Raw genomic sequence first — 20,797 nt, 5'->3', positions numbered from 1 at the left:
GATACATCTACGAAGATACCTCACGAACTGCAATATAAAAGATAATACAAGTTTAAACATATAAATAAAATTAAAGATATCAGTAGATAAGTGTTAGAACTATTTAAATTAATTTAATATGAATGTTCACACAATAGAAATTATTTAAAAAACAAATCTTATAACTATATTTACAATATTATGATTACATTAAATAATAAATTAACGGCCGTTCCCAATATTCAGTCTATCTCTTACTTGAGATACGTAACTATCGTTGATTTTTCTGTCCCCATAAACTTATCGACGGTAACTCACCTTATCCGTACACGTTACACGCTGTGTGTCAATGGGACGACGTATACCTTACCAGCGATAGAAGTTTGTATGGAAATTGCAATGCACGCGTCCCAATAAATATGACTTCAGATTATTGACAGCTAATTACTGACAGAAGAAGGTAGTAATTTATCTCTATCTGTAGATAGTACTTATATTGGGAACGGCCGTAAAAGTATCGTAACGGGGAAGTGTAGGTACCAAGTATACTGGCAGCATTTCCGCGTTGGATAGCTCTAGGCTGATCCGTTGACCGAGATAACTGCCAGCGGTTTGATTTCCATTATTTCATGTTAACATAGAACTTGTTATCACCCAATCAACATGCCTTAGATAATTTAAAAAGCGTCTAAATAAACTGTGACAGCTGCGAACACGTCGAAGAAAATAGCGGCATACAGTTAGCCTCTATTTTCAGCAACGCACGCACACTAAAACAAAATGACATACGTATCGCGAGTGTAAGACGTATCAGTCATGCACTCAAAAGTAATAAACCTGGTCTGCTGTCATGAGGCTAGGTAGACGTATAAATTTCTAAGCTAATAAATAACCTAATCTAATTTATTAACTGGCAACACTGCAGTTTTAACTATGTAACTTAGTGGTTATAGTGCAAGATAAGTCAGTTTATATAAAAAAAAATAGTTAAGATTATTTTATTCATCAGCTGAACCTATAGATATACAATATACCAACGTATAGATACAGCGTGCGAGAGAAAAGATCATCTGTAACGAGAGGATAGTTTTTGACTGTCGTTAACAGCCACCAGTGGGAGGCTCATTTACACAGAATGCCGACTAGATTATGGATACCACAACGGCGCCTATTTCTGCAGTGAATCAGTTGTTGATGTGTTTCGGTCTGAAGGGCAAATGAGACTTAGCATCGTATGTCTAAAGGTGACGAGCGCATTTGTAGAGCTGCTCAGAATTATTGGATTTTTCAATAATATTGAGCGGCACTGCATTGTAATGGGCAGGGCGTATCAACTACCATTAGCTGAACGTCCTGCTCATCTCGTCCTTTATTTTATATTTTTTTTAAAAATGCCACACTTCTCTAAACAACTTGTGACATAAGATTGACATTAGTGGCTGCGTTCAGAAACGTCCGAATATGGCTTGGGGAATTGAGGATACCAACGTATTAACAGTAAATAGTGGACTTTTTTTTAGTAATTTATCTGTATTTTTTTTATATATAATTTAATTAAAATCAACTAAGTATGTTATGTAACTTAAGTTTAGCTACACCTGTATGTATGTTTGCTTGTTATCGACTCATTTGGGCGCGATTTTGACCGTTTTAAACGGCCAGATTTAGTTCAAACTTCGTAGATTTATCGAGGACCGATGACATTACATTAATTTGATAAAATTATTCCGTTTTTCAATTTGCAAAATTAGAAAAAAACTTTATGAAATTGATGTTAATTTTATATATTTTAGTTAGGTTATCTATATAAAGCGTGTTTTTTAGTTTTTCTTAACTACTAAGTATTTACTAGTTATGTTACTGGGCTTGCATAATATTACACGACTGGCACTAGTATAGCAAATATTGTGTAAAAAAGAGTATTTTAGCATTCTCTATTTAGCATACTTTATTTATTCTAGTGTTTTATATATCACAGAGTTCGTCTACATAATATAGAGTAGGTACAATACTCTATTTTAGAGTACGGTTACTCATACCATCTCAACGGTGATTCATTCTTATCGAAGAAATATGTTTACTTTAAAAAGGTGACTCACGAAAACCACTAATATAGTTTTCTAGTCTCATAAAATAAGTAGGTAGGAACCTAGTGTTCTATTGGAGTAAGGTCTGGAGGTTTTTTATCTATTTAAATCCACCAGTGGTAATAACATTAATAGATACATATTATAAATAATAAGAAATACATATGTAGCAAAATTCTTAATGCATTATCTTTTAAGGCAGATAGGTACAGAATCCAAGTAGTAGGAATTTAAACCACTTAACGTAAGTATCATCAAGTACCTACTTGTCTACTTGGGGTTCAAAGGCATGAAATAATCAAAATTAATCGTTTATTGGCTGGGTATCAGGAACGTGCCTATACGTACTATAGCAAACTGAATATTACCTAATTAGTGCTTTTCAGCAGTTCTTTTAACATTGGCCCTTTACTTATAAGTAAGAATTACAATTATTGTCTTGATTGCAAGTAAGCTGGGCAAACAAACATCGTTTTAGGTATTGGTAGGATGTTGGTTAGATAAGTTTTCTTCGAATCGAGTAAAATCAGTAGGTATTGTATTATAAAAGTCGAATAGGCATAGAAATAATAAAGTAATAAAATGAAGCCAGATAATACCAATTTAAAGGCACAATCCATTTACTTACATAATCCTCATAAGATATCAAAGGCGTAAAAGCCTGGCGTAGGATTTAGGTAACCTACATAAGCACAATGCATAGCCGGCAAGATGGTCGCAAACAAAGATCCCGCCAAGATATTTGAGGACTTTATTCAAAATCAACACTTATACCCCTGGAATATAGATGTGTTTGGTTTAAATTTTGTTTTCGCTTTCTCAAGGGGGTGACTGGGGTGGCAATGCTATTGATCGGTAGCCATTTTTGTCGCGCATGCGCTCTTGAAACTCTATTAAATTGCTTCTTATAATTACGCAGAGATGGCGCTGCTACATTTTAATTTAATAATTATTTCGTCCCTATTAGAGGGGTGTCTAATTAGTTTATTTCGACGTAAGTGAATCTAATGAACTTTGGAGTGAAGATGGGTACATATGTATATACCTACTAACGCTTGGTGAGTGGGAATTGGTATTAAAGAGGCAGGAATTTGCTGAATACAAACGAAAATTAGAGTAGGTAGTTAGGTATGTAGATACATACCTACCTTCGTACCTTTGCAAAATATGGTAAGGGTTACAAATGAATTGAAAATACTGAAGAAGTAGTTTACCTAAGTACATCTGAGTAATAGGTGTAGATATCGCTTTTAAATAGAAGTTTATGACACGAATGAAGTAATATAAGTTTGTTGCGGGGTAGGAGGTAAGTAGATACACCAAAGCTTTTTAAGTCCTTATCTCAACCTACTGACGCAGGAATGTACATTTATATTAGGTACTTTAGTTAGAAACTCTTTTATGGAAATTTAACATTCAATATAGGTACTTCTTGTACAAAAACAAGCATTTAATGAACCCATAGGCGGGTTAAGCCAAGGGTTTTTTTGCACTCTATTACATTCTTCTCCATTAAGAATTTAAAGTTCGTTGCTGGCCTCTTATAAGCTTTACCTAAAAAGTGGGCAACGCTCGTGTGATCCACCTAGTATTGGTATAGAGATCACTTAACATAGATATCATCATATCAGCTGGAAGATGTCAGCTGTGACTGCACGACTAGCAAAGATGTCCACGACGATCGGTCCTGCGCTGCCCTCATCCAAACTAAAGGTATTCTAATTGTATCTATTTTAAAATAGGCTTCTACAAACATTATTAAAAAAAAGTAGTTTAAAAAAAAACTAAAAAACACAATCTGATTCGACAGAAAATGGTTGAAATTTAAAATGCACATCAATACCTGCGTTTTCGACGATAGATGAAGAAATTAGGTATATAAATTAACAAAAATCTTATCTGGCCCAAATAATATGGCCATTTAAAGTGGGCCAAAATCGCGCCCAAAGTAGTGAAGCTAATGAAAAGCGTTTAAAAGTCATCGTTATGTAGGTATAAGTACTTAGATATAATAAAACATCAACAAATCAAAAACTGTAGATTGATTTCTTTTGAATAATACTTATCTACTACAAACACTATCGAATCCATTAAAGTACCTATTTTATAGTATTTTTTTCTGTTTTACTATAACTTTGCATGAATATCAGGTATGTATATTAGATAGATAGCTAATTATCACGGTAGAGAGTGACATAGCATTTTTGCTGCATTCTAGCATCCACGCGGACGACATCGCGTGCAGCTGCTAGTCTAGCTAGTATAGTTTAATAGAGTGAAAATTAAAATGTATCGTATTCATTAGAATTTGTTTATTAGGTCCGTTAGTTGTCAATTCCTTTATCAATGTAACTTGGTTACAATTTTCCGTCGGCAACTTGCCGTCGGTAAGATAATTCTCTAGTACCTAGGTACCTACCTAGCCTTTATTAGATATCCAATTACTTACCTAAAAATCCCTATGTAGTATCTTCTTAAGCTCATTTTAATATATTTAGGTACATAGTAGTAGGTATATACCTACACATTGAACTTTTCATTACATCCATTCAATTTCACATATAAGATACCTATGCACTAATGTTCAGCATGTTGTAAACGTACGTCATACTGCTTTAAGCATGTCGGTGACGCGAACTCAAGCGATTTCACCTCACCAAAAAGTGTCTTAATATATATTTATTCTTATTTTTTAAATTATATCTAACATCTTAGCTCATCTCAATTGTAGTGCCGCTCAGAATTTTCTGGGCTTTTCAAGAATCCTGAGCGGCACAGCATTGTAATGGGCAGGGTGTATCAATTACCATCAGCTGAACGCCCTGCTCGTCTCGCCCCGTATATAAATAAAATAAATAATATCACGCGCTCCAGTCATGAGCATGTCGGTGACGCATAAGATTTTTCCCTTACCAAAAAGTGGCACGCGGCTGAAGAAGTCTTCACTTCAAAAAAAGAAACTATATAAGAAAATTTACGGTAAGTCTCCTTTAATACTTAGCAACGTTTAAGTTCAAATATGCAAGTTTAACAGATAGATAGTTATCTCGAACTCAGCTGTCTTGATTCCATATTCTTTTTACTTAATTATCTACGAAGATATTACAGCTATTGCATCATTTCTTCCTTATAACTCCTCACCACAATCATGAAGTAGCCAGTCACTAAAAAAATACAATAATTAGTATTGAAATTACACAAATAATCCTTTACAGTTGATAATATACTCAACCCCAATGTTTGAGTTGAGATGTCGCTCTTTGAAATCTAAACAATTTGTTACTTTTTAAAGTGATAAGCCTCACATCTGGGATTAATAACAAGATTGTAAAGTAGATTCTGTAGATGAAGCTACAACCTGAGAGTTGAACAAAGCATACAAGATTTATAAACCACCACCTTCGCACGACACGCCACAAGTTAGGATATCATCCCCACCATCTATCTGGATGTGTGGCGGTCCTCCACAGTGCGGTTTTCAAGGAGCTTTCTTCCACGTACTACAAAGCTGTGGAATGAGCTTCCTTGTGCGGTGTTTCCGGGACGATACGACATGGGTACCTTCAAAAAAAGTGCGTACACCTTTCTTTAAGGCCGGCAACGCTCTTGTGATTCCTCTGGTGTTGCAAGAGAATGTGGGCGGCGGTGATCACTTAACACCAGGTGACCCGTACGCTCGTTGCCCTCCTATTCCGTAAAAAAAAACGATACGTCACTCGAACGGTTGGCTTAGTTTGAAGAGCGGTTGCACGGAACGCGAGAGGTCGTGGGTTGGAGTCCTGCAAATTCTTGAATTTTGTATTAAAATTTTATTTGTGTAATTAATCCCAGAAGTAAGGGTTATCACCTTTAAAATAACAAATTGTTTAGTATTAAAATTACTATTTAAAAGACCTATCTATACTAATATTATAAAGCTGCAGTGTTTGTTTGTTTGTTTGAACGCGCTAATCTCTGGTACTACTGGTCCGATTTGAATGATTCTTTCAGTGTGTGGCTATGTTATTTTTTTTTAAAATTAGGGATCCGTAATTAAATTGCTATTTTGTAGGTGTAAAATCGAAAAACTATTGACAATAGAACAAAATGATGTACAGGCTATAATATAGGCAATATTTTATTACTTATAAAACTATCGCGTGAATTATACTTTATATGGCAAAACAACGTTTGCCGGGTCAGCTAGTATTATTATAGAATTATTAATCAACTTAGTAAAATGATATTGTCCTTTACAATTTTTAAATCCTTAAATATATAATCACATTTAAATGTCTGTTTGCTATGACAAAATAACATATATTACTAAATGAATATTAATGTGAACGGATCTTAGAACACACATTTTTTGCAAAACTTACTTTTTGTTTTTTTTTATTATTAAACTAATAAAAAGAACCGATTCCATAGACAATTTGAATAGCAGATTGATTATGTTACAAGGAACTAAACAACTAAGGAAATAAACTAAATTTACAGAATTATTGTACACTGAAAGCCCTCCCCGCGCCCTCTACCGGTGAAAAAGTAATTTTTTATCTGCATCTTTAATGACACTGTTCAACATCCGTGTTAGGGCATACCCACACCCATCGTCAAATATAAGTTGACGGTACCTAAGTGGGGTCGCTTCTGCGGTGTTATATTATATTCATAATAAAATTAAATACATGTCGGAGTCAAGCAACTTTGATTAATTATCAATAGTCTAGACGCTTGAGGTTAACTATGTATTAAAAGCATAATGTAAAAACGGGTCCTACCTAAAAATCGTCACAAATACTCATAGGTACAAAATGTGAGGGGTTGGGGTTTTGAAAAAGAGATTATGTGACTCGACACACTTTCTCATTTGCTTGGGATCTCAGGTATTTATGAAGTTCTTAGATATACCTGTTATATTTTAAATTAATCATAACATGTAATGAACAATACTCCTTTTAAATAAAATCAAATCCATTTATATTCATAGGTAAATCGTATTGCACTTGAAATATGTAATTTTTTTTCACACACATACAGCTCATTCGGAAGGCATATTTCCTCAGAGAAGAATGAGCAAGAAACTCTAAGGTTGCTCTTTTCAAAACAGATTTGGTGTACAAGTTCTTATTTTTAATGCAATTTACGAATCATTTCAATTACAATAAATATATGCAAAGTGAAGCAATAAAATACTCAAACGTCAAAAAGTTAAAGGTGTTAGGTACACTAGTAGGTGAGTCAAAAAAATGTAAATTAATAATTATAAACACAAGAGTTATTGAGAACTGTAGATGTATCAAACCACACATACCGTAAATAAATAAAGGCATTGTGCGAGCATTTTAATAAAAAACATATATAATATATTCAATTTTAACATAATTAAATAAAGGAAATGAAAAAAAAACATGAAGCAGACCTCCCGGTAACAAGATCATCCAGCCACCACATTTAAATTATTAAAACCTGCGTGAGTCATTATAAACTTTATATTTTGTCTATAACGGCTTTACTCACGGTTTGTCGGAATTGGTACCGAATAGTTTGAGACCAGACATCTCAAAACTTACTACACTAACCCTGATGATGGACCTTAGAATGGCCGGAACTAGTCGGTACCAACTCCGACAAACCATAAGAAAAGTCGTTTTAAACAAATAAAGTTCAATACTTCGTTTTATTTTGCCTTACGCTAACTTATTCTTGTCAAGCCATGTGTAGGTAAGATCTATTGTAAGGCAAATACCATGCAGATAATAAAACCGGTGCATGATAGTACTGTATCTACCGGTTTTTTAAAAAACGGCTAAGGACACTCAATACTTACATAAGCATGCAAATACGTTCATACTAATACCACTTATGGACAAATTCTCTCCTAAAAACCCCCAAACAACGCCAGTGAAAATAATTATAAGTAAACTTATTAGTTGGAAGCCCAATGAAAACAAAAATATTTCGGCTGTGATTTTTTTGTCCTGTAATGAAATATAAACTGTTTATTATTAATACTACGTAATATAACATACATCTATAATGTAATATATAAAATTCTCGTGTCGCGGTGTTTGTTACCAAACTTCTCCGAAATTTTGTGTGCATATCGGATAGGTCTGAGAATCGGTCAACATCAATTTTTGCTCAAGGTTTGCTATAAAAATCACGTTTGTTGTATGGGAGCCCCCTGAAATATTTATTTTACTCTGTTTTTATGGTATTTGTTTTTATAGCGGCGACTGAAACACGTCATCTGTGAAAATTTCAACTATTTGATAGTTACTTAACTACCATGGTTCACGAGATACAGCCTGGTGACAGTCGGACGAACAGCGAAGTCTTAGTAATACGGTCCCGTTTTTCCTTTGGATAGGTACGGATCTAAACCAAAAAAAATTGCCAAGCCTTTTAATATCCCCTCGAGATAATTTTGCGTGAAGTATGTCAGTAAAGTGAAGAGACGAGCAGGACGTTCAGCTGATGGTGATAGATATATATCTCAGGATTCTTGAGACATAAGATTTGATCTCATTTGCCCAGTAATTTCACTAGCTACGACGCCCTTCAGAGCGTAACACAGTAATATGTCATAATCAGTGTTTATATTTTGCTTGTTAGAATCTTAGAAAATTGAAAGCTTTATATTCTCGACCAAGTATGTATGGCAGGATGAAAATGTAGTCAGCCAGTAATTTAAATGGCTGCAGCGCCATTCAGACCGAAACACAATAATGTTTACACATTACTGCTTCACGGCAGAAATAGGTGCCGTTGTGGTACCCATAATCTTGCCGGCATCCTGTGCAAAGGAGCCTCCTAGTGGAGAAAATTAGAGTAAACTCACCATGCATATACCAAGAAGAAAAACCAAGGCACTTATAACATAAAGTCCAGTTAATATTGACATTATAACCGTAATTATTCTTTTAATTTCTGCCGGCGGAGTTATTAAGGTCCATGTTGCCATACCTAGGGTAAACTGAAATATTGTTATCTGGGTTAACTTGTTATGAAGAGGATATAATCAAAATCACTTTATTCATGTAGGTCACGGAAATGAAACTTATGAATGTCAAAAAATATTTTTTTTTCTTATTGAATCTACTGCTACTTCGTAAGGGGTTGAGCTAATGAGAAGAAGTAGCAAGAAACTCATTGCCACTCTATTAAGTCAAGAGTTCATACTCTCTATGAAAGTGGCTACAGTTTATACAGCTGATGTGACAGAAGTGGCAAAGAAGGGCTTATCTAGAAAAGACTGCAAATGTGCGAAAGTAAACAAAATTTATGAACGATGCGAGACTCGAACCCGCGATCTCTCGGGTTCCGTCCGAGCGCTCATCCACTGTGCCAACAAAAATTTGAAAGAGTGACATCTCAAGGCAATTTCCTAATATGCAATTTTTGGGGTCGAGTGGGTTATCAACTGTATATCCTAAAGATGGAGCCACAACCCGAGAGTTGAACAAGACATATCAAGATATACGAATACGTCACTAGAACGGTTGGCTCATTTGAAAATCGCGCGGAATATCATCGGATGACTAAAATAATTAAGCTGAGTTGCTTCATATTAGCTGTTATAGTAAAGGTTTAAGTCTAATTTAACGTTAACAGTAACGCTGACTTTTACATAGACTGGGGATGCGTTGCACCATCGTATTACTTGGCATAGTTAAACTTAAAAAGTGAAATATCAATAAATTAAGCGATTTAACATTAACAATAGCTTTAATCGGCGAAGATTGAACCGTTACGCCCTACCCATGACAATGCAGTGCCGGTTAGGATTCTTGAAAAATCCAAAAATTATGCACAACAATTGCGCTCGTCACATTGAGACATAAGATGTTTAGTCTCATTTGCCTAGTAATTTCACTAGCTACGGCGTTCTTCAGACCGAAACATAGTAATGCTAACACATTACTTCTTCACGGCAGAAATAGGCGCCGTTGTGGTACCCATAATCTAGCCGGCATCCTGTGCAAAGGAGCCGGTGTAAGGAACTGGTGATGATGCTGAAAACCGGCGATAGACAGGTCAAACAGTCTGCGATACTATTGATAATGTTATTTATTTAAAATCTACTTACAACAATAAACAAAGCAATAAGAATGGAACCAGTCCTTAAATTAGAGTAAACACAACACTTTTCGGTTTTTGGTAAAAAATCAAATAAAGACATTTTATTCATCAGCTGTATGGCTTAGTATGTTTTTCTACTAACTTATTATTATATATTATTATTTGTAATAATATTCCTGATACTGATGCATTGGAAATTGACACATTTATTAACACAACAATGTCTAAATGACAGATCAAAGAGAATTTAAACACAACATAGTGTTACAAGTAACAGTTATGGAACTGTAAGGCTCATGGACTTATCATACAAACTAGACTTATAGATGCCCAAAAAAGAGCCGAGTGACATTTCCTTAAGTAATTTTACTTAAGGAAATGTTTAGAAACGCACTGATATTTTTTCTGTGGATGTTAACAATATTTTTTCATCTATAAGTAATACTATTTAAATATTTGTAAATACCCCTTTTCAAAGTTATCAGTTCTGTTTGTATGATAAGTCCTTGGTATGAAGTTTGAGAAAGGTTGATTTAAGCTAGGGAATTGGCAAAGAGAATTTAAACACTAAGTACGAATAGATACGAAAGGCATTTTTATGAAAAAGGTTTTAATGTCTATATTAGTCTAGTTGAATCTATACTAATATTTTCAATATTTGTGATATTTAGGTGAGTTTTGTTTGTTATGAATGAAATTAAATCAGCTTAAGCGGTAATTTTTTGGCCAATATGCTGCGTGGACGATGCTTGCGCGCGAGATGATATACCTACATAAGAGAACGTATTAATACAACTACCATAGACTTAGAATATACTAGCAGAGTTAGCCTGACAGCTCGAAATGCGTAACCAGTTTTGATTTGTAAAATTATGTGTTAGCTTAAGGTAAGGTAAGGTTAAGGAGCTAATGCCAAGAGTGGCTGTTGAATTCAATCAAAATCGTTTACAGTAACAATAGATTCGCCTACATTTTCTATCTTGTTGTATATCGGTTAGAGATTTTCTTCTTTCTCGCACGCTTAGTCAATAATACTTACAATATCATATTTATGTTTTTGTTTGGGCGCCATAGCTACTGCGATTGGACAATTGAGACTTCAACATCTTATATCTCAAGCTGACTAGTATATTTGTGTTGTCGCTCAGACTTTTGGGTTTTGCAAGAATCCTGAGCATCACAGCATTGTAACCAGCAGGGCGTGTTACTTACCTATAGGAAAACACCTTGGTCTTCTCATCACTGACCTCAATTAGTAAATGTTACCTCTATTAAATATATAACACTTATCGGCCTTACAAATAAACTTGGTATAAATATATACCTGACAATCAACCTTGAATATGCAAGATATTTACAAATAAATATTTTGCTTACATATGTCTACTGTGCTTATGATTGGTTTACTCGGACGTATGAATTTTCCCGCGTTTATTTGCAAGACTAACTACCATTCATGGAAACTTCAAAATTATTATTTTTATTTAATTTATTAAGTGGCACGGGATGCAAGTCCATACGCCTAATTATCATTGTATAGGGATATAGTAAAAATTTTGCAAAATATTATTTATTATCAGGCTTAGCTTTATACCAAATTTATTTTTAAGGCCGTATAAGTTTAACTAATCAGGAATTTCTAACTTTTACTAATTAACATACGAGCTGATATTGGCGTTGCATTAGACCACATATGAAAGCAATTTACATCTATATCAATTATCATATCAAATAGAATTCACAACACTTATTATCTATAGATAGACATAAATTACTACTTTCTACTGTCAGTCATTAGCTGTCAATAATCTGAAACTGTCCCAATACACCCGATGTCATTCTTATCGCCTTATATTGGGACGCGTGAATTGCAATTTCCATACAAACTTCTATCGCTGGTAAGCTTGAACGTAGTGCTTAAATTCTCTATTGGTAACCTATACGTCCTTCCATTGACAGACAGCGTGTACGGATAAGGTGAGTAACCGTCGATAAGTTTATTGGGATAGAAAAGTCAACGATAGTTACGATTTTTATCTCAAGTAGGCCACAACCGGAGATATATTGGGAATAATATTGGGAACGGCCGTTAAAAGAGACCACAAACAGAAAATGTTTTGTTCGTTTGTGACATCGGTTTTTTCTTCCATAGCCTTTCTTCGCTTTCAAAGCTTTCGACTCAGGGGATCAATGAAAAACTGTTCTGTACTTTACAATAATTTTATTCTGACATTATTTCAAACAAACAGCTGTACCGACCTTAATCTGACCAAACAGGTTAAACACAACAAAATTCCATAATCATTTGATTGAATACCAATTACCTTATTTAATTTAATTACCAAAATAATAATTACAATATCACAGACATTTACAATATAAAATACAAAACAACCACAGTATAATTATTTTTCTCTTTGGTATTCACCGACTCAAACCTTAAACTTTGCGTAAAAAATTTGTATGTTTACATTTACCTACTAACCTAAGCGTTGCTACGGATATTTTACAATTGGTAGTTTCACATATTATCGTTTAAATGTTAATATTGTAGTTATATTATAGAATCGGTAGAATTACAAATACAGAAAATCTATACCAAAATTAATAACAATGACTATATTATTAGTGAAGTTTTTTTAAAAAAAAATAACAAACTAACAAATTCTCTTTTTTACTCTTCATTATTCATTATTTACTATTTTAATATGAAATAAATTTTATAAAAATCTTGCCCCTGCAGTTCTAAAAACCATTCAATTATATTGCTGTTAACTATTTGAACCGTAAAATTAGCAACAGGGATATTCCTTCAAATATGTTATATTTTAAAATTCCTTCCATAACGTCTTTTTGGGATACAAGAGTATTAAAAATATAGAAACTTAATCATATATTGAATCGCAAATAAGCATGACTACTATAGACAGACTCTTAGCAAAGATCATAGTTAAAGATAAGTCTACTTTTTATAAAGTAGTCTAGTCTTACTATTTTATATTTGCTTGCTGAGTATTACTTAATGGCGATATGAAAATATATTTATTCCAACTTGTTACTTATATTTTTAATTCCTTCCATGCCATTTTGTCATAAAATTCAATAGTTGTAAACACAGTAACTGAATCCAGTTCTAAATGTAAATTATTAATAATTTTTTATAAAGAAGCCTCTCTATTCTTTTTACTTCAAGCTGAGCTAGAAGTATTTTATTTAGCTCAAAGACTCTCAACGATTAATTAGAGCATTCGTGCTAATTTTTTTTACTTCCAATAATTATATTTCCAAATTTGTCAAGTCAAAAATCTTCACTTCTGATCTGCAGTTTTACGAGCGATAGTTGGTTTGAGCGACGTGTTTTCTAACACTTTATTAAATGAAATTATCTGGATACACATGATCAAAATAATAAACCAAAACTAACCGATCAAATAACAAGGAGAAAATTGTAATTATGACAAACATAAAAAAACCCGGCATCCAACAGTTATATACAATTAATATACATAAACATCAGTTTCTCTTGTAAATGAACAATTTCCATTATTAAATATGCCGACACTCCGCTTAGCTGAAAGTAAGGTCAATGGAGTTAATAAGAAAATAGGGTTAATTTCTATCATTGAAATTTATAATTGAATAATTTTGTGGGTGTTTTACCTTAAGGTAAGACAAGCATTTCCTCCTTGTAGCTTCTCACCATGATCATTAAGTAAACTAGCCCTGAAAGTCACAACGAAACAATTAATTGCTTAAATAATAAGTTTCTTTTTTTTTAAAAGAAAGCGCCTCCATCACACTGTAGGTAGGCTTTGAAAGTTGCTTGAGACTTTTTTATACGCTTTTTATTAGGTTCACCTGTATGTTTGTATGTTTGTAACAGACTTCTTTGGGCGCGATTTTGACCCACTTTAAACGGCTAGATTTCGTTCAAACTTTGTAGATTTATCGAGGACCGATGACATATGTGATGTGAATAAAAAAAAAATTATTTTAAAAAAAGCGTGGGGTGCTTTTTAAGATATTATCAAAATGATAATCACTCTACTCATATCTGTCAATAAAATATTTATAACTATTGACACCATGCACCCCACGCTTTTTTTAAAATAAAATAATTGTTTTTTATTCACACTATTATTAATTTATATTTATTGAAATTTTAAACACTATTCTTAATTTAAATTTATTAAAATTTATTTTCTATTTTTTAGTTCGGTTTTCTATAAAAACCGTGTTTTTTAGTTTTTTTAAACTATTATTTATTTATAATTTATTTATCGTATTACAATTTCAGTATAAACAATACTAGGTCAACTTAGCACCTAAAAAACACATAGGTTCCTCTAACATAAGCTTTAATATGAAATACCTATCCGGCTTAATTGTAGCAGTACAGGCGTGCATAGAATACACTAGAATAGAGTAGAATAGAATAGAAATGACAATAGCATAATATATTTTATCTACACCAATGCTTTAAATCCTCTATTAAAGATTCTGAAACGGTTAGCTTATTGCCAACATTAAAACACCCAATGTTCTAATAATCATTACATCATCCAAACGAGTGTTGTAATGTTGTACTGAATTTCATAACAACACTCCTATGTTTTTTTTTCGATCCCTTCAAGCGCAAAGAGTTTCAACAGACAGCCACATTCTTATTGCACGATGCGTGGTATCTTTATGAATTTCAAAAAAAGAACATTTTCGTTTACGCGCGTTCCGCACTACCAGAACGTCACGCACCGTAAAAAAAAAATAGGTTAATCGAATCCCCGCCATTTTTCTTCTATATTCTTTTTGTGCTGTTTACAAAAAATGAGCGATTCATTTTAAACGCTGAATATTCGAGTGAATTTTAATTATTGCACTATACAAAATGTAAATTACTATAATTAAATAAATAATTGATACATTAATACTTAGTTTATTTGTATATAATCAGTAATGAATGATATGAGGCTACTACTAGGACTGGTGTTTTAATGTTAGCAATTTGCTAACTGTTCCAGAATCTTTTAGAGGATTCATATTCTGGGTGTAGATAAAGTCTTGTATGCAACTGTTGATAATTAGGTATTAAAACACACATGTGATACTATTATCACACGAGGCGAAGCCGAGCGAGACAAATCCACATTCGTGTTTTAATACCCCTTATTACACAACAGTTGCATAAATAATTATAACAACACTTGATTAATGTCATGAAGCTACATCAGATCGTAAAGGGGCTTTGACATGGGGAGAAGAAGTAATAAGAAACTCCCAGCCCATCTTTTAAATCATACAATAACAAAATTGCTAGGTGGCCTGCGCAAAGCCAGTTAAGAACGATTCATTACTATCTTCTATGTAATCTGCTATAGTAAGCCTTCTTTGTCAAAGTAACTTTAATATATTTCATAAAGTTCCTTGTTACTTAAATAGTATAGAATAATATAAATCATCAAGCATAATTTAGCGGCGACGGCGAGTAGCGTTATTAAATTTTGTGACTATAACATTAATTATTGAAAATCTAGTCTTGTAAAGTTTTGGTACAATGCAATACTTACAACTCTATTAAATTATTTTGCATTGTTTACTAAATAAACATCTCGCTGTGCAAAATTATATTTTAGCATGTTTTGTTCTAAAGTTACAATATACATTCATTGAGAGAAAAGTTTAGTGAAATTAATATTATGACAGTACACTGCCAGTACATATACGAGAACCTCCTATACGCTCATAAACATATTAGCCAATTTAAAAAGAATAGTTATGTGCATAATGTCAATACTCGAAACAAACATAAACTCGCAATTCCATCTACTAGGCTCCGTAAAATTACTAAATCTTTTAAAGTGGATTGTGTTATATTTTATAATAAACTCCCAAATGATATTAAAATATTACCTACTAAAAAATTTAAATGTATCGTAAAAAATAAATTAACATCTAAGGCCTATTATAATGTGAAAGATTATTTGAATGATAAAGATAGTTGGAATTGATGTTCTAAATTTTGTTAATGAATATTGTTATACTCATTTGAATGCTATTGTAACTTTTGTACTTCTGAAGTTTTTTAGTAGTCAAAAGAATCTTTATTAAATAAAGATAGAAAATAAAGATTCTTTTGACTTTGACTTTGACTTATAACCATATTTATGCGACCATGTTGTAAAAGCAAACACATCGCATATCACTCAGTAACTTAAGCTAGTATTTACGATGGTCTACTTACATACAAACCCAACACAGAATATAGGGATACGAAGGGTTGAATAAGGCCTGGCATCTCCGGCGTTGACAACTGTTGCCAACAATATTAAAATAAACACAACAGTGAAAAACAACAGCGCCAAGGCGGTTGCGAACAGATACAATATAGCTATTACTTCTTTGTCCTGAAAAATGAAGAATATAAGCGTTTTTGACCTTGAAATTGTGATTATTCATGTTGTAAAAACATGCTTCCTAAATATTGTTGCATAAAAGTTTCAAGAGGCAAGTAAAAAATTGTTACAAATACTACAGCTGATAGAAGCATACGTTTTTTAGTTTTTTTTTGCAATCAACGCTTTTAAATTTCTCTGATCGTGTGCTATTCATTTTTCATTTTTTTCTTTATTATTGTAAACACTGCTGTTCCTTCCACTAGGTAAACCGTGGTAGACTATAATTGGCTATGTTCTTGTATTTAATTATAAGTGATTATTTTATATTAAGCTTTTGTCACCCCCAATAAAATAAAATAAATAGTTTGTGTTAATTCATGGAATAGGAGAAATTAACCCGATACCTGACAGTAGGTCGTAACCGTACCCATGCAATTTACCCAAATTACCCAACCAAGCTATATTATGAAGAAGCTTTTCTAGTGTTTTATATGGATGTTTACTGACGTCCCATATTTGAAATGTAATTGTTTTCAAATGTTAAGCATTTCTTGACAAGTAATTATTAAATTTGCACGATCTTGTAAATTACGAAGGAGTGATATGGTCCTGCACAGCAAACAATAAGGACGAATGGAAGAAGAAGGGGGAGGCCTTTGGCCAGAGGTGGAATGATATATGAAATAGTGTAAATTAATTAGTAATAGTTTTACTTTGTAATAGGCTTAAATAAATAAATAAATTGCCGGCTGTTTGATGTTTCGATGTTTAGCGTACATACTAATTGTTTAGGAAGAAAACATGTTCACCGATGTAATTGTAACGACGACGTTCAAAACTTTAACAAAACAGAAACTTTTGAATGGTTCATTAGTCAAAAAAATCATATGATTATTTTGTCTTAATTACTAATTGTTTAATTAATTGTAAAAATATTATAAACTAACTGACCCAGCAAACGTTATATTGCCATCATAGTTAACATCTGTAGTTATTCTACCAATTATAGCTAAAATTACGTTTGTTTTTTACCTCCTGAGAAACATACAAAGATTCTAATTAGTTATTCATTTTATACTATTCTTTCAATTTGATTTCTGAACGACAGGGGACACATCAAAGAAAAAACAAAATTGTTGTTTTTCTTTTAATTCCAAACATTTTCATATTTATTCACTTTTTAAACCTTCTCTGGACTTCCACAAATAATTCAAGACCAAAATTAGCCAAATCGGTCCAGCCGTTCTCGAGTTTTAGCGAGACTAACGAACAGCAATTCATTTTTATATATATAGAAGATTATGCAATTCTGACGTTGCAACTATAATTAATATTGTTAGCCCTGTGTTGCAAGGTTACGTTATGTTATAAATTTTGATGAAGTGTTGAAATTGAAGTGCTCAAAATAGAGTCACAGTCTAACCTAGACTGTGACTCTATTTTGAGCAATACACGCACACTATAGTTATAAACCTGGCCTGCTTTCATTGGTTGTCTAGCAGCAAGAGGCTATAATGTAGTCGTGTAAATTGTCTAAGAACTAGCCCATCATAATTTCATAACAGAACATCTGTCAAAGCGTCACTACAAGTGAGTTAAATGAATATTGGAGTTTAAGCAGCCTTTTTTACTTATTACGTGAAATATTTAATATCGTTTTTTAAACGTTGAGGTTTTGGTGGATTTTCTAGTCTAATGAAAATCGTTTCATCTGAATAATATTAACAATAAACAAACACTTACCGATATAATACCAAAAATAAAAATAAACGTAAATATTATGAAGATAACAGTCCCAGCTGCCAACGCATATAGAAAATTTGTATCATTCTTATCAAAAAAAGTATCTTGAGCTAAACCATTTTGATCATTATAATCAACTTCATTTATTATCCATGCCATCAATGCTCCACTAAGCTGAAAATATAATCAATGGATTAAGGGTCAGTTTCAAAAAGTCCGATTAAAGTTATGAATAAGCTACCTGTAACTTATCTATTTTACTAGCTTTTTTTTATTATGAACAGAACAACGTACAGACGTTGTATGGCGGGTGGAATTGCTTAAAATCCGTTCTTAGCTGACCTCAACTCAGCGAAAGGAATATTCCTACAAAATTTCAAGTCTCTATGCCTTATAGTTCCACAGATATCACCGTGATCAGTCAATACATAGATATAAACCTCTTATATATAATAATATCCGGACGACCGAGCCTTGCTCAGATTTTTAAGAATGTATAAAACTTGAACAAAAACAAAAACTAATACGACATCTGGATTCGAACCGGGGTCTTCTGCTTTCCGGATCTCTCAATGTCCCATCTGAGCTATTATAGTCTTGTATATAAATATATATAGGTAATAAATTATAGGAAGGATCAAGCAAATAGCTAAAAACAATAAGCAATTAGATGGATCCCTGACAGGTATAGAAAAATACCAGAGGAATCACAGGAGCGTTGCCGGCCTTGAATGAAGGTATACTCGCTTTTTTTGAAGGTACCCATGTCGTGTCATCCCGGAAATACTGCACAAGGAAGCTCATTCCACAGATTTGTAGTACGTGGAGGAAAGTTATTGATTAAGCTTGATTGATGTTGAATTATCATTATTAGATTAGATTGTGTATTAGTAGTCAAATCTCATTAAAGTTTCGCTGTTTGATAAATATCTGTAATAATGAAATTATTGAAGATAAGCTTTAATAGTTTTTATTTTTATTCCTTTAATAATTTTTAGACCCGGACGTCCCTCGCGCATCTCCTACCATATCTATGCATGCCTGGCTAAGCATATGCAATGTTACTTAAATCTAAGAAAAAATGCTCGAATTGGGTCAAAAAGGATGTGCAGTCTCACGATTTCCTGTAGCAGACATTTTCAGTCATAGGGGATTCCTTCTATAGTGGGTCGCGCTACCATAGGAAGTACATGGGGGATATTTTGCCATAGCATAGCTTACAACAGTGACTTAACCACTATGGCTTCTAGTGAACAAACCTTATCTTCTATGTAACTCTATAGGAATAGGTTTTGATCCCCACCACTCAGAAACCCAAACTCTCCTAGACGATTTTAACCTTTTTCATAAAGACCTTTCCGTTTACCGTTGGAAGTGTCTTAAATTCAATCAGAACTCGTAATGTACTTAATACGAGAACAAATTGAAAAATAATCTGTGTTGGACACTGCTAATTCAATTCGATTCAATTTTTGTGATATGCCATGTGACTGCAACAGGCGCGCGGAAATTATTATGTTATAAATGGTTGATATTAGCTGGGAATTTTGACTTGAATCTTTTGATTTGGATAATCTGTAAGTGGCAGGTTTTATCAGAGTGTCTCATTATTTTATAGGGTTAGTTTCAAGGCTGGAACAACACAATATTATACAAAATACACACTATATTTCAAATATATTGACAGCTTAATATATTTGACATATTTACATAAAAAATACAATATGGACTAAATACAGACATTAACGGTTAGGACAAGAAAAGCTACTTACAATTATTGATAAAATCACCATAAGGATTACTCCAATCTTCAAATTGATACAGTAACAGCATCGTGGTAGGGCGGGCAAACAATCGAAAATAGACATTATATTTCTATGAAATGTTGGAACTAAATGATTTTGAAAACTATCGTATAAATAGTAGGCAAAGAAAATTATTTTTGAGTTTTATATGTACAAATAATTTATTAAATGTTATATCGACAGTTAAATACAATATTCTTTGTCATTATAATCGTATCAGTCAAATCTTAGAGTCAAAGAATAATAATGACAGAAATGCTGCTATGAGCTTTGTTAGCTTAGAGATAGATTGTCACAGAACATATTTTAATATACTCCCATAAGAAGAAACCATTGCACTATACAAAAAATTGGTAAACCGTTATTATTACGTAGATATAAGATGCGATAGCGATAGCACATGAGTAAATAAACAGTACAGAGGATAAGCTTCTTGAGCCGGCAAAATTGTTACTATTTTGCTAGGGTTGTCACGAAAAGTCAGGATAAAAAAAACACTTTTTTATTGGGTTTGATCATCATCGATATTAAATCAACCTAGATGCAAAAATTTAAACTTTATATACATCTATTAAAATAAATTTACAAATTATCTACTCTAATTATTTTCTTGGGAAACACTCGCATGGCATCTTACTCATCTTCTATCTACGAATAAATATGACTACAAGTACAGAGTAGGATAGACAAACATAGCGTGCGAGAGAGAAGAAGTAAACAGTCA

General features: G+C 32.8%; 3 protein-coding genes across 4 annotated transcripts in view; 1 reads left to right on the top strand and 2 right to left on the bottom strand.

Moving 5' to 3' along the window:
• Positions 1–20,797, top strand: part of LOC126966867 (homeobox protein abdominal-B-like) — a 165,909-nt gene that overhangs the window by 14,287 nt on the left and 130,825 nt on the right. The gene's annotated exons all lie outside the window — the stretch shown is intronic.
• On the bottom strand, positions 5,061–10,266 carry LOC126966893 (uncharacterized). The gene is made up of 4 exons (XM_050811183.1): positions 10,141–10,266; positions 8,893–9,027; positions 7,879–8,029; positions 5,061–5,230 (listed from the first exon to the last, which is right to left on the bottom strand). Exons 1-4 carry the CDS (start codon positions 10,240–10,242, stop codon positions 5,175–5,177), a joined length of 444 nt encoding a protein of 147 aa, XP_050667140.1. The 5' UTR covers positions 10,243–10,266; the 3' UTR covers positions 5,061–5,174.
• Positions 12,394–20,215, bottom strand: LOC126966886 (uncharacterized). The gene is made up of 5 exons (XM_050811173.1): positions 20,041–20,215; positions 18,269–18,442; positions 16,372–16,534; positions 13,794–13,856; positions 12,394–13,704 (listed from the first exon to the last, which is right to left on the bottom strand). Exons 1-4 carry the CDS (start codon positions 20,134–20,136, stop codon positions 13,795–13,797), a joined length of 495 nt encoding a protein of 164 aa, XP_050667130.1. The 5' UTR covers positions 20,137–20,215; the 3' UTR covers positions 12,394–13,704; position 13,794.

This window comes from Leptidea sinapis, chromosome 11 (genome assembly GCF_905404315.1).
Source record: "Leptidea sinapis chromosome 11, ilLepSina1.1, whole genome shotgun sequence".
Classification (NCBI taxonomy): Eukaryota; Metazoa; Arthropoda; class Insecta; order Lepidoptera; family Pieridae; genus Leptidea; species Leptidea sinapis.
This window is presented reverse-complemented; position numbering and strand designations above follow the sequence as displayed.

Excerpts from the sequence above, each read along its gene's own strand:
- LOC126966893 (XM_050811183.1), bottom strand. The coding sequence starts at position 10,242 with ATGAATAAAATGTCTTTATTTGATTTTTTACCAAAAACCGAAAAGTGT. Across the intron at positions 9,028-10,140 it reads TTATTGCTTTGTTTATTGTT|TTTACCCTAGGTATGGCAAC; the intron begins GTAAGTAGATTT and ends ACAATATTTCAG. Across the intron at positions 8,030-8,892 it reads TTCTTCTTGGTATATGCATG|GACAAAAAAATCACAGCCGA; the intron begins GTGAGTTTACTC and ends ATTTCATTACAG.
- LOC126966886 (XM_050811173.1), bottom strand. The coding sequence starts at position 20,136 with ATGTCTATTTTCGATTGTTTGCCCGCCCTACCACGATGCTGTTACTGT. Across the intron at positions 18,443-20,040 it reads TGGTGATTTTATCAATAATT|CTTAGTGGAGCATTGATGGC; the intron begins GTAAGTAGCTTT and ends TTATATTTTCAG. Across the intron at positions 13,857-16,371 it reads ATTCTGTGTTGGGTTTGTAT|GGCTAGTTTACTTAATGATC; the intron begins GTAAGTAGACCA and ends TGTGACTTTCAG.